This window comes from Scyliorhinus torazame, chromosome 11 (assembly GCF_047496885.1).
Source record: "Scyliorhinus torazame isolate Kashiwa2021f chromosome 11, sScyTor2.1, whole genome shotgun sequence".
NCBI classification, from domain to species: domain Eukaryota; kingdom Metazoa; phylum Chordata; class Chondrichthyes; order Carcharhiniformes; family Scyliorhinidae; genus Scyliorhinus; species Scyliorhinus torazame.
Genome location: NC_092717.1, coordinates 206,869,492 through 206,888,717, shown reverse-complemented (window position 1 = coordinate 206,888,717; position 19,226 = coordinate 206,869,492). Strand labels below are relative to the sequence as shown.

Here is a 19,226-nt window from a genome sequence, read left to right as displayed (position 1 = left end):
CTCAGCGGGGAGAAATTCCCCAAGGCCAAAAAACCCCCCTGAAAAGTGCAGTTGAATAGCGGAGTGATTCTTGGCACTGCAGCAGCCTGGAATCACCCCGCCAAACGTACCCAAAAGAGGATTTCAATTTTTGTCCGCTGAATTGCGCCCAATATCTTTAAATTTAACCAGTTCCAATTCTCTTTATTCTCCTTTTTTTATATTTAGAGTACCCAATTAATTTTTTCCAATTAAGGGGAAATTTAGCGTGGCCAATCCACCTACCCGACACATATTTGAGTTGTGCGGGCGAAACCCATGCAAATATGGTGAGAATGTGCAAACTCCACATGGACAGTGACCCAGAGCCAGTGCCTTTTCCAGCACTGCAGCCAAGTTCTCTGGATGACCCCACAGTTGCTGACTTCCATTAATTTCCACTTCGACCTCCACCCAGGCTGATTTTTGTTTTGGTTTGGAGGACTCGTCCATCAGCGGGCATGAGGACTTCCCACCACAGCCTGACAAAGGATGTAGGGAGACAGCATCAAACTGTGGAGCCGGCCTTGGACTGGACCAAGGCACATGCAATATTCTTAATTTTATAAGAACATATCCCATCAGTTATTAATAACACTACGCAAGCAATAACACTGATTTCACTGACTGTTTTAACATTTGCACCATATGGATACAGTGACAATAAATTCATGTTTGGGGGAACAATTCAATAATTGCAACCCAGATAAAATGCTCAAGATCTTTTCAATTCAGTAGAATAAGTGGAAGACTTCAACCTGCCTGGGCACATCATTTTATTCACTGCAGTTAGTTCATAGAACATGTGTAATTAGATTCTATTTATCAGTAACATCACAGGGTAGAAATTTAAAAATTCATGAGCAATCAAGTGGAATGATTGAACAACATAGGTCTCCACTATCAGTGAGAAGCATTGGAGCCTTCAGGTGTCTCTGTGCAACACAATTTTTTAAGAGGCCAGAAGATAAAGACTGAATGGTTTAATCAGCAATTATGAGGATTCTGTTGATTTGAGTGGCAACCCTGATCTCCCCCTCCCACACTTTTCAGGCTTCACCCCCTCCCCCCCACTCACAATTTCTGTGCTCCACTCTCAGAATTTATGATCAATATCTAACACCTGACAAACCTATATTTCAATATCTCAAAAAACTCATAAAACACCAAGATATGGTATTTAGCACAGGGCTAAATCGCTGGCTTTTAAAGCAGACCAAGGCAGGCCAGCAGCATGGTTCAATTCCCGTAACAGCCTCCCCGAACAGGCACCGGAATGTGGCGACTAGGGGCTTTTCACAGTAACTTCATTTGAAGCCTACTTGTGACAATAAGCGATTTTCATTTCATTTCATTTTCATTTCATTCATTTCATTTTTAATTTCTATGGAAGTAGACAGGTTAAGATTGAAGCTAAGGGAACATACTCTTGAAAATCATATGCAGTATAAAATAGGTCACTTATTCATTATGAGCCCGTTATGCACACCTGTCCTGGCAGTTTCACCCTGCAAATCATACTCAGTTAACCTCCATTAGCAAGAAAATAAACAGAACTCCAGCCATGATTCCAACCTCTGTCCACAAGATAAATAAGGACAACAAAGGACATCTAGCCCAAATCATCTCATCCATCCAAATGACATACAAACATACAAAGATATGGGCTTACACTTTCAGAACAGGAGTAAGCCATCAACCCCTCAAGTCTGACCTGCCATTTGATAACAGAGCTGACATGCTGGCACAGTGGTTATCACTGCTACCTCACAGTGTCAGGGACCCAGATTCAATTCCGGCCTTGAGTTACTGTCTGTTTTGAGTTTGCACATTCTCCCCATGTCCGTGTGGGTTTCCTTTGGATGCTCCGGTTTCCTCCCACAGATGTGCAGGTTAGGTGGATTGGCGAGACTAATTTGCCCCTTTGTGTCAAAAGGCGTGCAGGTTCGGTTGCAGGAGTAGGGTGGAGGAGTGGGCCGAGGGAGAAGGCTCTTACGGAGGGTTGGTGCAGACACTCAAGAATGTGAAGAAGTGGACAAGATTATATAATGATTAGAAGAAAAAGGTCACAGGAATAGAAAAACAGAACAGTAGTCCAGAGCCCTGGAGTCAGAGAAAGAAGTATCATCTATCACTACAAGTAATGATCATGAATATAACTTCAGTAGAAGATCATAAACAGGTCGCATGTTTGGAAAGAATATAGTTACACCTGGCACAGGATTTGCAGATGTCAGAAGCAATAAGCTATGCTTCACCAGACTGTCGAAAAACAGTATCTGAGTGGTGCAGAAAGTACAAAACATTTAGTTGTGCAAAGAGGGCATCATTGTCTTTTGCTATACAAACAACCAGACAGACTACCTAACTCTGATCAATGTTGGAAGTTTAGATGACCAGTTGTCAACTAAATAGGGCTACCCGTGAGCAAGTTAGAACGTGCTACCAGTCTACAGATTGGACAGTCGGTTGACTTTGTCCAGGTGCTCAACAAATCACTCAAGAAGCTCGGCGGGATTCTCTGATCCTGGGGCTCAGTGTTGATGCCATCGTAAACGCCGGAGCATTTTACGCCGGCGTCATCTGGTCCCTAGGATCAGCGATCCTGCACCACACAGGGGGCCACCACGGCACTGGAGAGCCTAACACTGCTTCAGCTGCCAATCCGGGGTCTGCAGGTCTGCGCATGTGTGTTACGGCCGGCACGGGTTGCCTTCTCCGCGCCGGCCCCGAAGCAACATGTCGGAGAGTTTCAGGGGCCCGGCGCGGATGAACATAGGTCCCCACCAGGATAAGCCTGCCCACCGATCGGTAGGCCCTGATCACGGGCCAGGCCACTGTGGACCACTGTAGGCCCCCGGGGTCAGATCCCCCCTCCTCCCCACCAGGCTGCCCCCCACAACATGAACGCTGAGGTCCCACCGGGTAGGACCATATGAGAACGGCGGCGGCGGGACTCGGCCTAACTCGGCCGCCGGCACCAATGACGCCGATTCTCCGGTTGCTGGAGAATCGGCGGACTGGCGTCGGAACGTCGGAGCGTGAATCGCGCCCCCCGGAATCCTGCCCGCTGTTTTTAATTCACAGTGAATTCTCTGCTGGTAGGATTCTCCATACTGCCGGCAGCACACCCCCGCCCATGAGTTTCCCAGGGATGTGGGCTGACTACAATGGTAGAACCCATTGGTCAGCGGTGGGATGGAGAATCCCTGCCAGCAACAAAGAGAAACATGCGGCTTGGGCGGTGGAATTTTACCCCAATGTCTTTAAAATGGATTTTGAATACAGTTTCTCTCACGGTATGGGTTGTGGACAAAGCTACAATCCACTGTAACATGCACAGTATCAGATAGCCCGCAGGCACTCTCTGTATTTGTTGAAACTTGAAGAATGACAGGATACCCAACTCCTTTATGTTTCACAAAGAGAGGGGGAGAGATAATCAGTGGTTATCACCTGAAGGTTCCAAAGGGTAGGGTAGCAATGGAGGGCATGTGCTGATTTTTAGCAGTCACATTATTAGAACAGTAGAAAACCCAAAGAAATGCAGCAAATACTCATTCTAAAGGGCTGCCATCAATCCTCCCGAGGTGGAAATTCTAGCTCCAAATGTTTTAAGAAAACCTCCCCAATAGTGACATTTCCATTTTAAACACATACAAATGAAATTACATGAATAGAATCCTGGAGAGCGTAATGATCAATAGCTACTTCTTTTCTTTCCCTTTATTATCTTTAGGATTTGGATGGAGCGAAAGGAGAGAAAGGAGATGCAGGAGAACCAGGAGAACCTGTAAGTTTGAGCCCACCGAACTAAAGTCCTTTACTTAAAGTATTGTGTCAAAGTGACTTTGTTGCCGCTTTTCATGAGGAGGATGAATACAAGGACAGTGATAAAAATGACCAATGATTAAAGCAGCTGCTAACGACACATTAGACTCTTCAAGACTTTATGCTTCCCGGGCAATTACTGTACATGTGCATGTTCCAGGACTTCTGTAGGGTCCCAATCATATCACAGATGTAAGTCCAAATTTCACTACTCTGGGTTTCGGAGGATTCAGGTTGTTGTCTTTTCCTTATCACATTGGTGTTTGTGGGAGCTTGCTGTGCATTAGAACAGTGGATCCTCCTCATGAAAAGTGGCAACAAAGTCACTTTGACACAGTACTTTAACATTCACATTCAACATTACAACAGTGACAACACTTAAAAAGTATGTCATTGGCTGCATAGCACTTTGGAATCTTCTGTCATGAAAGAAGCCATATAAATATAAGTCTTTCTTTTCTTTTATGATATAAAGGCATTCCTTCAAGGTAACACTCAAGAGGCGACCCTCCCCTGCAGGATTCCCTGGTGGCAGGTTGAGCGAGGCATGCAAAAATGGCATAGACCTTGGTGGGATCAGAAGCCATTTCCGCCATGAGAAACCGGCCATGGGGGGAGGGGGGTGCAGGGCTGCAAAATTACAGCCAAAGTCTGGAACATGCCCCCCAGTGGTTCAGTGAGGAAATGCACTAGCGTCCACAACACTGATCCATTCAGATCAGGAAAGTCTTGATCCCTCGGGCTGAGTTTTTCTCCTTATCCGGGAAATAGCGAAAGCGGGATAATGGTTGTGATGTTTCTTGGAGCCCTGCCATGGGTATGCATTCCAAGGATTTGCAGTGCAGGCCTGCAGTGAGGCCTAGCCAGCAGCCTGACTAGGAAGGATGGGTGCTGCTGAGGCAGGCAGGAGAGCATGAGGGTGCCTCAAAATGGAAGCACTTTCTGAATTATTCTAAAATTATAAAAATGGCCACAGTTGCCAGGCCATCATGGTGGAGGGGAAGCCTGTTGACAAGGGGACACCTCCAGACAAGTGCAGGGTAATCAACAATGCTATCAAGCAGCACTTGCTCAGTAATAACCTGCTCACTGATGTTCAGTTTGGGTTCTGCCAGGATCACTCAGCTCCTGACCTTGGCTCAAACATGAACAGAAGAGCTGAATGTCAGAGGTGAGGCAAGAGTGACTGCCCTTGACATCAAAGCAGCATTTGACTGAGTATGGCATTAAGGAGCCCTAGCTAAACTGGAGTCAATCAGAATCATGGGGAAAACACTCTGCTGGTTGAAGTCATACCTATTTGTGGTGGTTGGAGGTCAATCATCTCAGCTCCAGGACATCACTGCAGGAGTTCATCAGCATAGTGTCCTCGGCCAACCATCTTCAGCTGCTTCATCAATCATGACGCCAGAAGTGGGGATGTTCACAGATGACTGCACAATGTTCAGCACCATTTGCGACTCCACAGATAATGAAGCAGCTCATGTCTGAATGCAGCAAGACCTGGACAATATCCAGGCTTGGGCTGACAAGCGGCAAGTTACATTCGCGCCACACAAGTTCCAGGCAATGACAATCTCCTACAAGAGAGCATCTAACCCAGCACCTTGACATTCAATGGCACTACCATCACTGAATGCCCCACAATCAACATCCTGGGGTTACCATTGATCAGAAACTGAACTGGATTAGCCATATTGATACTGTGGCTACCAGGGAAGGTGAGAGGCAAGGAGTCCTATGGCGAGTAACCCATCTCCTGACCTCCCAAAGCCATCTACAAGTTACAAGTCAGGAGTGTAATGCAATACTCTCCACTTGCCTGGATGAGTGCAGCTCCAACAAATCTCAAGAAATTTGACAAAGTAGCTTGCTTGATTGCTACTCCTTCCACAAACATTCAAACCCTCCCACAACTGACGAAAAATGTCAGCCGTGTGTACCATCTACAAGATGCACTGTAGTAACTCACTAAGGTTGGGCAGCACATTCCAAACTCACAACCACTGCCATCTAGAAGGACAAGAGCAGCAGAAAACTGGGAACCCCACCACCTGGAGGTTCTCGTCCAAGTCACTCACCACCCTGACTTGGAAATATATCGCCGTTCCTTCACTGTCGCTGGGTCAAAATCCTAGAACCACCTATCTAACAGCACAGTGGGTGTACCTACACCTCAGGACTGCAGTGGTTCAAGAAGGCAACTCACCACCACCTTCTGAAGGGCAACAAGGGATGGGCAATAAAAGCTGGCCTAACCAGCGACATCCACATCACGCAAATTAATTTTTTAAAAAGTGCTGACCCTGAAATTAGCCACATTGTTCAATGTTACAAGGCCATTTGGCCAGGGATTAGATGGTGGACACATTGTTCAAGAGCTAAAAAAAACAGCCTCCTTCAGAAAATATTTGACGGTTGCAGAGAATGTCTGTCTGTTTCACTGTGAAAATGAGCTCTGAACTGTGAAAGAGAGCTGTGCAAATGTCAATGCTTTGACCTCTGGTTTATGGTATGTTAATTGATCTCAGACAGGATCAAAATAAGAGCATTAAAATTGATCGCAGGAACCCTGAAGATGAACTGGCATTCTCACTGTTTACTGTTACCCAAGTCCTCTGCTGGAAAGTACTTGTTTTATGGACGATTAAAGCAGGACAAAATCAACCCACCACCCAACCAATGGGCAAATGATCTTGTAACATTCACTATCGCTCGCACATGAACTGTGGTAAGATGGGAGGGGTACCAGAATACTTAGTGATGGCATGGTGGCACAGTGGTTAGCACTGCTGCCTGATAGCACCAGGGAGCCGGGTTCAATTACAGCCTCGGCGACTGACTGTGTGGAGTTTGTACGGTCTCCCCGTGCCTGCGCGGGTTTCCTCCGGGTGCTCCGGTTTCCTCTCACAGTCCAAAGATGTGCAGGTTAGGTGGATTGGCCATGATAAATTGTCTCTCGGTGCCCAAAGATACGTAGGATTATGGGGATTGGGTGGGAGAGTGGGCCTATGTTATGTGCTCTTTCAGAGGGTTGGTGCAGACACGATGGGCCCAATGGCCTCCTTCTGCACTGTAGCGATTCCATGAGGGGCGGTCCTGGAATTGTACCCATTATTAGCTACAAAGCGGAGAAACCTGGTGAGAGAATCCACCCTCTCTTCAATGCTTGGTCAACCTGCTGAATTTCATCCACCACTGGTTAAAAGAGAAATAAAGAGAAGCGGGAACTTCCAATGCAAGTGTTTCTCCCTCCATATATTGCCGGAAAGGGTTCTCTGAAATCTATTTTTGCCTTTAAAAAGCTGTCAAGTTTATTTTCCGAAAAAGATGCAGTTACCTCCCTTCAGAATCACGCTTGTTGTTCAGATTTTAGAATCCGGACAGTGTAGAAGGAGGCCATTCTGCCCATCGAATCTGCATGGACCCTCTGAAAGACACTCTACATAGGGGCAGGCCCTCATCGCATTCTCATAACCCAGTAACCCCACCTACCCTTTTGGTCACTAAGGGCAATTTAGCATGGCCAATCCACCTAACCTGCACATCTTTGGACTGTGGGAGGAAACCAGAGCACCCGGAGGAAACCCATGCAGAAACGGGGAGAATGTGCACACTCCCCCAAGGCCGGAATTGAACCTGGGTCCCTGGTGCTTTGAGGCAGCAGTACTAACCACTGTGCCACCGTACTGCCAGTTTGTGCCACCGTTGTTGCCTCAACTGGACTAGGATCGATGCTCGTTCAGATTGCAAAACTGGACCAAGCTTTTTGATGAGGAAGGTATTGGGAGACGTATTACTGGTGCAAGTGGCAGGGAAGACAAAAGGAAAGTCCGGCAGCATCTGCGTTGCTTTTGTCAGGTCCCGGAAGAACGAACAGGCATGCCGTGAAGCCAGTCAATTCAACCAACCTTCCTACAGTAAGTTCAGATGTAACATTTGCAACTGGATCTGCAAATCAAAATACGAGACAACGCCAACCTAGATGTGATCAACACTTTGCTGAACGCGTTATCTGTCAAAGTGAAGGGAGAATTTATTATCAGATTGATGTTTCATTAAGTTGATTGGTCTCCAATGTAAATATTGTCTTTTAAAAAAAAGTTTTGTGGTATCTTTTGTGCCCAATCCAGCAATTTTACCTTCACCCCCTCCCTCCTTCGCATTCCTCGGTGATAGTGGTATTTAAATGTAATACTTGAGAACCTGTTCGGAAGTTAGCTGTGTGTATTTCTATTCACCACACAGGGGCAGCACTGAACCATTCCTCTCAATATGTCCTGAGATGATAGGCTCAAAGTCAATGGCTCAGAAGTTCAATTGGACAATGCAAATAGGACAGATGGTGGCGATATTCCCTGGTTCAAACCAAATTGGATTGTCACTGAGCACTGCAAGTTAGTTATTTCACAGACCCAGAGGCTACATCAAACGTCCTTAAAGGTTCACTAAACAAATTAAGTGCAGAAAGTTAGACTGACCAGGCTGTAGCAAGAGAAGTCCTCTTGACTTCACATTAAAACTATTGCTGCCATGTAGTACGCCCCTACATATCCTGACGCCTCGAGAAAAAACCTAACGTACCATCCACCTCCCTCCCTGGTGTTGCCTCCCTCTCTGGTGTTGCCTGCTGCCCTCAGTGAGCATCACAACCAAGCGTTTAGGGTCCCGACTGGCTCCTGTAGCTCTCTCGTGATAAATGAGACCGTGGGGCAACTTTCTGTGGACCTGCCACTGGCCTTTCTAGACACTGCACATGAATTTGGGGTGAACCAATTTCCAGACCAATATTGGACCTGATGCACAGGGTTTACTTACCCATGTGCAAAATTTAGGTCAAGTACCTCTTCCAATGTCACCTTATATGCCTTATTGTGACTCTAAATGAATTGTAAAGCCTGTAAAATGTTGACAGTAACATTCATTTTCAGCGATCTCCGGTTCGCATGACTGGAAGCATTGGGGCAGGGGTGGGGAGGGGAGTGATGTTGGATTTCCTTTCATCACTCCTTCCACTCAAATCATTAACACAATCATTTTCAAAGATTTTGCTCGAAGTATCCAACAGACCAAATCTCCCACTATGTTTACGATGCTGCTAAACACTGCGATCAGAGGAAATCAGGGACATGGTAGTGGTATTGTCACTGGACCAATACTCCAGAGGCCCATGAGGTTAACACTCTGGGAACATCTGTTCAAATCCCACCTTACCAGCTGGCCAAATTTCAAATTCAATTAATAATATCTGTAATATAAAGCTGGTCTCAGTAATGGTGACCATGAACTCATCATTGACTGTCGTAAAAACCCACCTCGCTCACTAATGCCCTTTGGAGAAGGAAATCTGCCAACCTTACCTCATGTCAACCTTCCAACTCCAGATCCACCCGCCTGCGTTGACACTTACCTGCCCTCTGAAGTCACTCAGCTCCAAGGTCAATTAGGGGTAGGCAGTTAATGCTGGCCTTGCCAGACACCCATTTCCTATGAAAGAATTTTTAAAAGAACTTTTCCCACTGTATTTAACTTGTTATTAACAAAGGTTGAGGATTCATCCTTGAATCCTAATGCCTCAGAGTCAAACGCTCATGAGTTGAAGTCCCACTCCAGTGGCATGACTGCATAATCTATGTTGGCATTTAACGTAATACTGAGGAAATTTTTGACTTCTGGAAAAAATATTATCTGTTAATTTGAGACAGCTTCTTGTCTAAGGCCCTCAGTCTTCATCAGTGTTCCTGTCTGTGTGAGAGGCTTTATTGAACTGGCCTTAAAATGCCTGCCTCCGGAGGCAGCCTCGTGGTACAGTCACATGACTATGGAAAGCCAGGGGTGTCAATCAGACTGGTTAGGCTTCAAAAACTAAACAGAGGCAATATTTACTTTCCGAGGTGGATGCAAAATGTCATGATATGCAAACATGCAGCTAATGAACACATAGAATAGGACACGACCAATGAGCAGTCAGGACACTCAGGGGTGGTATCTCACTATAAAAGGGATGAGGCACTCACACCCCGCCTCTTTCCACAGACCAACATCTACAGAGTGAGACAGGGTGTATCCTCAGCATCACACCCCAGCACGTGGCTCAGTGCAAGGCTGGTTCAGTTAGACTGAGTTACTACATTTAGATTGGCAGAGAGTCAAACTCATTGAGAACTGTGCTAATAGTTTAATAAAACACATTGAACTCACTTCAAAGTCTGGAGAATCCTTTACTCAAAACTGCATCAAGTGGCAGCTTGTGTTATTCCAAATTACATAACACAACATGCTACCAGGAATCTGTTCAATCTAGTTAGTTCAACTCAGCAAGATCCGTGACGACCAGCGAATGTATACCGGCACAATGGAAAAGATTCCGGCTCCTCACCAGCTCAGGACCTCCGGCAATCTCAGTGCCAACTGGTGGACATTCAAGCAGAAATTTCAGCTTTACATCAAAGCACCAGATCTCAATGGTGCGTCTGATGCACGGAAGATAGCTCTTTTCCTCACCACAGCGGGTGATCACGCCTTGGAAATATTCAACTCCTTTCACTTCACCAAAGACCAGGACAAGACAAAAATCTTCGAGCGCTACATATTCAAGCAGCGATTGCAAGATAAAGACGAACCCTTCAACTCATATTTAACTAACCTTAGACTGCTCGCGCAATCCTGCAACTTCGATGATATCACTGACTCCATGATCAGAGACCAAATCATTTTTGGAGTTCACTCTGATCCTCTGAGACAGCAGTTATTGAAGATCAAGCATATGACCTTGCCAGTCGCGATTGAAACATGCACAGTGCATGAGCACGCTGAAAATCGCTATTCCCAGTACAAAACGGCAGAAAATGATAAACTTGCCTTCCACGAGGCGGAGAGTGTGCAGGCCATCTCCCGGATGCAGCGCCTCAACATTGATGAAAGCGGCTATTTTGTGCGCTCTTCCTGGGGCCTGACGCATGCGCGATGCAAACGGGATAACGAAGCGGCCAAAACCCGCACTGCACAGGTGCAGACGTCTGAGAACCACACTGCGCATGTGCAACGATGCACGGGGCGTCAGAATGCCGACGTCATGCTGTGTTCGAACTGTGGCACCGCCCATTTAAAGAAACACTGCCCTGCAAGAGGCAGACACTGTTTAAACTGCGGGAAGCCAGGCCACTATGCAGCCCTGTGCAGATCTGCACCACCAGTCAGGGGCCAGCGCTCCCAATTCCGACCATGGCGCATCTGGAGTGTGCAACAATGCCTACAGGATTCTGATCCCGGCAGTGCAACAATCCAGATGATGAATGCCTGGACAATGCCTACAGTGTGGGCATTATTACAACGTGTGTGAATATGCCACACCAGACTCATCGCAAGTCCAGTCAATCCTAGCTGTGGATTCCGAGGACGAATGGCAAGCAGTGATGAAGGTCAACCACTGCCCCATCCAGTTCAAGCTGGACACAGGTGCCTCTGCCAACCTCCTATCACAGGCAGACTTCAGTCGCATTAAGAAGCCCCCACGGTCCTTCCAGCTGCCTGCAAGCTTCTGGATTACAACGGGAATGCCATCATGGCACTGGAATCCTGCCATCTGCACGTATCCAACCGACACACACAAGCACGGTTACGCTTTGAAATTGTTAAGCTGGACACGGCAACCCTACTAGGTGCGCACGCCTGCAAGCAGCTGAACCTCATTCAAAGGGTTTACACCACAACATCCTCCCATGTGGATATTCAGGCCGGCATCGAAGACATCCTCGCCCAGCATCCAGATGTGTTCAACGGGATGGGCACACTGCCATATCGATACAAGATTCTGCTAAGACCTGATGCTAAGCCAGTGGTCCACGCATCACAACATGTCCCTGCTCCACTGAAAGAGCACCTGAAGGCACAGCTCAAAGATCTTCAGCAAAAAGGCATCATATCCAAGGTCACCGAACCGACTGACTGGGTCAGTTCGATGGTGTGCGTAAAGAAGCCTACGGGGGACCTGCGCACCTGCATTGATCCAAGGATCTCAATAAGAATATCATGCGGGAACACTACCCCATCCCAAAGTGGGAGGAACTCACGAGTGAGATGGCACACGCTCGCTTCTTCACCAAATTGGATGCATCACAGGGATTTTGGCAAATCCAGCTGGAAGAGTCCAGCAGAAGGCTCTGCACCTTCAACACGCCTTTTGGCAGATACTGCTACAATCGCATGCCATTTGGCATCATCTCGGCATCGGAGATATTCCATCGCATCATGGAGCAGATGATGGAAGGCATTGAATGGGTTCATGTGTACGTGGACAACATCATCATATGGTCCACGACCGCTGAAGAGCATGTGTCCCGTCTCCACAAGGTATTCCGCCATGTACATGCCAACGGCCTAAAGTTAAACAGGTCCAAATGTTGTTTTGGCACATCGACACTCAAGTTCCTAGGTGACCAGATCTCACAGCATGGTGTGTGCGTGGACACTGACAAAATCAAGGCCATCGAGGCGATGAAGGCCGTGCTGTGCTTCTTGGGTATGGTCAATTTTCTGGGCAAGTTCATTCCAAACAGGCCACACACATCACGGCCCTCCGAAACCTGGTGGAAAAAGTCAACTGCCTTTGAGTGGTAGGCAGCACACCAGGCAGAGTGGCTGGAGCTGAAAGCCAAGCTCACCACTGCACCAGTCCTGGCATTCTTCGATCCGGACCGGGAGACAAAGATATCCACAGATGCGAGTCAATATGGCATCGGTACGGTGTTGCTTCAATGAGATGACACATCATCCTGGGCACCAGTAGCCTACGCATCAAGGGTGATGACGCCCACTGAAACCAGATATGCCCAGATTGAGAAGGAGTGCTTGGGTCTTCTCACCGGCATCCTCAAATTTCATGATTATGTCTACGGTCTGCCGACATTTACTGTTGTGACGGATCATAGGCCTCTGGTCCACATCATTCACAAGGACCTGAACGACATGACGCCTCGGTTGCAGAGAATCCTGCTTAAACTTCGGAGGTATGACTTCAACTTGGTGTACACACCTGGCAAGGAGCTCATCATCGCTGATGCCTTGTCCCGCTCAGTCACCTCGCCCAGTGAACCGCTGGAGATCATCCAGCACATCGAATCGCAGGTGCAGCTGTGTGCTAGCACTCTCCTGGCGACAGATGAGAAGATAGTTCTCATCTGTGCTGAGACAGCCAAAGACCCCCTCTTGCAGCGCGCCATCCACAACCTCACCAATGGCTGGCAGAAAGGGCAGTGCCCACAATTTTACAATGTGAAGGATGACCTGACGGTGATTGATGGAATCCTCCTCAAGCTGGACAGTATTGTCATTCCGCTCAGTCTCCAGAGCTTGGTGCTGTGCCAGATTCATGAGGGACACCTGGGCGTCGAGAAGTGCAGACGCAGAGCCCGGCAAGCTGTCCACTTGCCCGGCATCAGCCAGGACATCACGACCATGGTCCTGAACTGTGCTACCTGTCTGCGGTTCCAGCCAGCGCAGAGCAAGGAGACGCTCCAACAGCATGACATAGTGACCTCTCCATGGTCCAAGGTTGGCACCAACCTCTTTCATATGAATGGTCGCAACTACGTATTGATCATCGACTATTTCTCGAATTACCCTGAGGTGCTGAAGCTCGTGCTTTGGACAATGGCCCGTGCTTTACCAGTCGAGAATGGTCCACGTTTGCCATATAATTTCCGGCATGTCACCTCCAGTCCGCACTATCCGCAGTCCAATGGAAAAGTCGAGAAAGGGGTGCACATTACATTATGAAACAGCTCATCTGCAAGGCCGCGGACTCTGCTTCCGACATACACCTTGCACTGCTCGCGTACAGGGCGACTCCATTGTCCACTGGCGTGTCGCCGGCTCAACTTCTGATGAACAGGGACCTGCGGACGATGCTTCCAGCCATACACCTGCCCAACCTGGATTGCCTCCCGGTGCTGCAGAAGATGCAGCAGCTCAGAGACCATCAAAAGCAGGGCTATGATGCCCATGCCAGCGATCTGGCCATGCTATCCCCGGCAGACACTGTCAGGATCAAGATGCTGGACGGTGGGTGGTCTGCCCCGGCTGTTGCTGTTCGACAGGCCGCGCCCCGCTCTTATGTTATACGTATAGCTGATGGCTCCATCGTGCAAAAGAATTGACGGGCATTGCGCAAAGTTGCCTACCGGCAACCACTTTCTCCTCCATTTCCATATGTTGAATTGCCACCTCCTGAAGCTTCGCACCACAAGGCCACCAGTCGTGCTTCCATCCCACCTGTCAAGGCGCCGTCGTCCCCTCCACCACCACTCCAGCGGTCGACCAGGATCAGCCGCAAGCCTCAAAGACTGGACTTGTGAACGTTTGTTTTGTTTGCTCTGTTCTGTTGTCCTCTGTCAGTCACGTTAGACTCATTCACATGTAAATACATTCACATACGCCAACAAAACAGGAAAACAAAGGGGAGATGTCATGATATGCAAACATGCAGCTAATGAACATATAGAATAGGACACGACTAATGAGCAATCAGGACACTCAGGGGTGGTATCTCACTATAAAAGGGATGAGGCTATCACACCCCACCTCTTTCCACAGACCAACATCTACAGAATGAGACAGGGTGTATCCTCAGCATCACACCCCAGCAAAGCTGGTTCAGTTAGACTGAGTTACTACATTTAGATTAGCAGAGAGTCAAACTCATTGAGAACTGTGCTAATTGTTCAATAAAACACATTGAACGCACTTCAAAGTCTGGAGCAGCTTTTACTCAAAACTGCATCAAGTGGCAGCTTGTGCTATTCCAAATTACATAACTCAACAGAAAATATCTCATACTGCTTACATGAAGAGTAGGGGAATGCAACCTGCCACCTTGACCAACATTTATCCCTCAACCAAAATCGCTAAAAACAGATTAGTTGGATCACATTGCAGATCATGCGAGCTTACCATCCGCAAATTGGTTGACATGTGTCCTACTTTCTATTTTTCAAATAATACTCAATTGGCTGTAAAGGACAACCTAGCCTTGTGAAATTGTAAACACAAGTCATTTTTTTTCTTTCAGAGGCATCTTCCAGCTGTGCTTACAGTATCACTACAGTGAGCAGAGAAGATGTTCCTGCCCTGTTTGCTTTCTTCTTCTCCTTTCCTTTGTATTCTGTCTCATTAACTCACTTATATGGGAACATAAGGATTGGAGTAAGCCATTTAGCTCCTCTGGCCTATTCACTGAGACCATGGCTGATTTTCGATCGTGGATACTCATCCAGATCGTTGCTATTCACGGGCAAGCTTTGATGGTGACATAAACAGGCAGGTTGTCCGTAGGATGCTGTTTTACCCCGACGTCATGCAGCTGCACTTCCAGCAGGTGCAGCGAGAAAATAAACAGGAGCAGGAATTCTGGCAGACTATCCTGTTTCGAATATACTGGGGTAGTTGTGGTGCACTTTATCCAGTTTAAGCTCGTATAAGGATAGGCCTTCTAGGCCTGTATGGCTCAGATATCCAGTGGGCAAGTTTACTGACCCACCAAGGACCATGTGTAATGTTGCTCACAGCCTGTGTTTTAAACAGCTCCTTTGTTCACATTAACTTGCTGATAGTTCAAGATTTTGGCTGGTCTCTTCAACAATACATATGTTTCCATTAATTCTGTGTTGTTGATCAACCCAAATATGTGCCCTTGTTTTATTTTACTGGGAAATTTAAGGAAACGGCCACGGGTCATAGAGCATGGTGCGACATCAGAAATAGTTGGAGCACGGCAGATGTTTGTGTAGCTTATCAGTCATTGTGCTTTTGCATCTCTATAACACGTGAAATTATTTTTTTTAGGGTTCCCATGGAATACCAGGTGCAAGTGGACCAGAAGGACATTCAGGCCCAAAGGTAACATTCATTTGCCTCAAGGATGTGTGAGAAATTTTTTTTTTTGTGGTATGGGCCTGAATTCTCCGACATCGCCACGGCTGGGATTCTCCTGTCCCGCTGCAATGAATGGAGTAGCTGAGCGCCAGATTCCCCGTTCTCGCTGGCAGCAGTGATGGGGTGAACTCGGATTGCAGAATTCCGACCCACGATGTTTGCAAGTCCAGCAATAGTTGCCCATCGCTAACTGGCTTTGAGAAGATGGTAGTGAGTCACTTTTTTAAACTGCTGCAGTCTGTGTGGTGTTGGGACACCCACAGCCCTATTAAAGAAAGAGTTCCAAGTTTTTGATTAAGTGATCGCAAAGGAATAGTAATATGGTTCCAAGGCCTGTGACTTGGAGGGGAACGTGCAAGAGGTTTCCACGCATTTGCTGCCCTTATTTCTCTCAGTATTTGAGGCCACAGGTTTAGAAATTCTGTCAAAGTGGTCTTTGCGAGTTGTGAAATGCATCATGTATGGTACACACTACTGCCACTGTGTTGGCGGAGGAAGCTTTTTCCAAGGGTGTAAGAGTCAATTACTAGGGGACATAGGTTTAAGGTGCAAGGGCAAAGTTTATAGGAGATGTGCGAGGGAAGCTCTTTAAATAGAGGGTAGTGGGTGCCTGGAATTTGCTGCTGGAGGATGTGGTGGAAGCAGGTCCAAGAATGAAAGCGGGGTACGATAGTGACATTAAAGGGGTGTCTTGACAAATACATGAATAGGATGGGAATAGAAGGATATAGACACCGTAAGTGTAGAAGGTTTTAGGTTAGACGAGCAGCACAGCTGGTGTAGGCTTGGAGGGCCGAAGAGCCTATTCCTGTGCTGTACTTTTCTTTGTTCTTTGAGGGAGTGAATGAAGTGATGGATGGAGTGTATTATGGACACCTGACCAACTCTCAACAGTGACTAAAAGACTGGACCAGATGTCAGAACTTTTTTTAAATTTTAAGACGGAGCAGAAAGAACGATTCATTCCAGGAGTGATAATATAAGAAATAGGGCTTGGTTATTTTATAAACAATCTTTATTAAAACAAAAGAAAAGAAAACAATATTTAAACTTATACTTCAGCTCTAAAATCAACAGAGTACATGCAGTTTCTTGTCCTTAACACACTAGTTCCCATCAAACATCACTTTCAAAACCATGCCACTCGCATACCACTTACACAGACAGACAAAGGCAATACTTGCATTTACAAAGCAATTTTCCAAAGCCTGCCTCGGTGGCAACTTTCATGACCTCTCTGGTCGATTTGCAGTCTTCTGTCTGTAACTGTTCCATAAGCATTTTTTCTCTCTCTCTCCAAGCTCCTCCCATCCCCTCAAGCACAGTTCTCCCTTGAGGTGGCCAGACTTCAATCCGTTATTTTTACCTTGGCTGTCTGATTTTCACTCGTGTTTCTACAAAAGAACAGAGTTATAACTTCACATGCAACTAACATTCCAATGACAGACAAATAGGTCATCAGGTTCTGTGATGGGATAATGGCTGGTCAAACAAGATTTTCTCGAATCACAATGGATCTTGAGTGGGTCATCCTGGCTGAAATGGGCATCCTGTGAATTCTCACTAACGAGGTTAAGTCTGAATGGGACAAGGTAACTCGTACTGTCAGCCTCTGACTCTGCTGCTAGCAGTTGTGTCCCTCAGTCTGTTCAATCCTAAATTGCCTGCTACATCTTGGACCACATTTCTGAATCCCAAGTTCCGAACATCTCCCTAACATGACATCTTCATTCCTAAACAAAATGGACCACCAATTTCCACAAATGGCTTCATTTTCTGAGCCCTTCTCAATTCTAAGAATTTCTTAAGATTAGGAATAGTTTACATTTAATACTGTATATTTTTTTTAATCATTTTTAAACAAACGAACATCCCCTGAATATAGTCCATTGTAATCTTTTCCCATATCTCACCATATCACCAGTCACTGAATGGTGAAAATTGGCTGACTATTCTGGTTACATTTGTACCAGCTCTTCAGCCTCCAGATTCCGTATTCCACCATGGACAATGCTCTCTGTGAAATGGTGATGCAGCTTTAGTCCTTCATCTGTCCCTCCTGACCATTTTAACTCTCTGCTCTTCCATGTGAGTCCTGACTACTGCGGAAAGTGAATCTTTAAATTCTCTAAAATGATTATATCCCAAAACTCTTCACACGTTCGGTTTAGTATAAGTGCCCTTGTCCACCTATCAAAGTTGGATTGTTTGATTCTTTTGAATTCTAGATAGGTCTGACCTGGTTCTTTTCTTAGAATTCTAAACTTCTGGCACACTAGTTCGTCGGCACTTAATATGGCTTTCTTCACCACATCATAATCCCCAGATTCCTCCTCTGATAGTGAGGCAAATACATCACTAGCTCTATTTACCAACTTTGTTTAAATCAACACCACCCACATGGTTTTTGGCTAATACAATTGTTTAGCTACTTTCTCAAGAGATATGTTTCGACATGATTCTCATCGAATCTTGGCAAGGCTTGCATATATTTAAACATATTCCTACTAAACCTTTGACGAGGGGGTATTTCTTCTTCCCCTAAACTTTCTCAGCTTCTGCCTTTGCCTCTGCTAGTTTCCAAAGTTCAAATTCTCTTTCTTTTTCCTGTGCTTCATTCGCCATCTCCATTTCTCTCCGTTTTTGCTACATTTCCAATTATTTTATTTTTAATTGGATACTGTGTCACTGATAAGTTTACATATCGAGCTAGTATTATATCTGCTGTATTATATCTGCCTTCTTGACCCTTTTTGGCAGGGCTAACTGCAGTTTCTCTGCTGGTCTCTCAGCAGCTTTGCTTTTGGTCTCCTTTGTAAATCCTCCCGAATGAATTCCTCCACCCCCAGGACAGCTTTTGTGAGCGTAAAGGCCATTTCCAGTCACTACCTATCCAATATTTCAAACCCGGAAAGAATGCAATCAATCCACACACACTCATTGTGTTTAAGTTTGATAATCAAACCAAACAAGGAATTGTATAAAGGAATCCCGGCTATGGGCCCCCAATTCATTACGGATGCCAAGTCAGGTCTCAACAATGGCTAAGAGACTGGACCAAATGCCATAACATTTTTAAAGTTTTAAGACAGAGCAAAAAGATCAATTCATTCCCGGAGTGATAGTATAAGGAATATGGCTTGGTTATTTTATAAACAAGCTTTATTAAAGCAAAAGAAAATAAAACAACATTTAAACTTATACGTCAGCTCTAACACAGAGTACATGCGGTTTCTTAACCTTAACACACTAGTTCCAATAAAACATCACTTTCAATAACCATGATGTTCTCATGCCTCTTACACAGACAAAGGCAATACTTGCATTTACAAATCAATTTTTCTTCTGTTCGGGACATTTGCTCAGAATCCTTTTCCAAAGCCTGCCTTGGTGGCAACTTTCATGACCTCTCTGGTCAATTTACACAGCCTGTCTTTACCTTTTCA

General features: G+C 46.1%; 1 protein-coding gene across 2 annotated transcripts in view; it reads left to right on the top strand.

Annotated features, from left to right (window-relative positions):
- The window catches only part of col22a1 (collagen, type XXII, alpha 1), a 481,125-nt gene that overhangs the window by 342,340 nt on the left and 119,559 nt on the right, over positions 1 to 19,226 (top strand). For both annotated transcript variants that reach the window (XM_072468265.1, XM_072468266.1), the window contains 2 exons: positions 3,758 to 3,811; positions 15,691 to 15,744. In XM_072468265.1, coding sequence (XP_072324366.1) covers positions 3,758 to 3,811; positions 15,691 to 15,744 — 108 coding nt within the window. The remainder of the gene's footprint in view (positions 1 to 3,757; positions 3,812 to 15,690; positions 15,745 to 19,226) is intronic.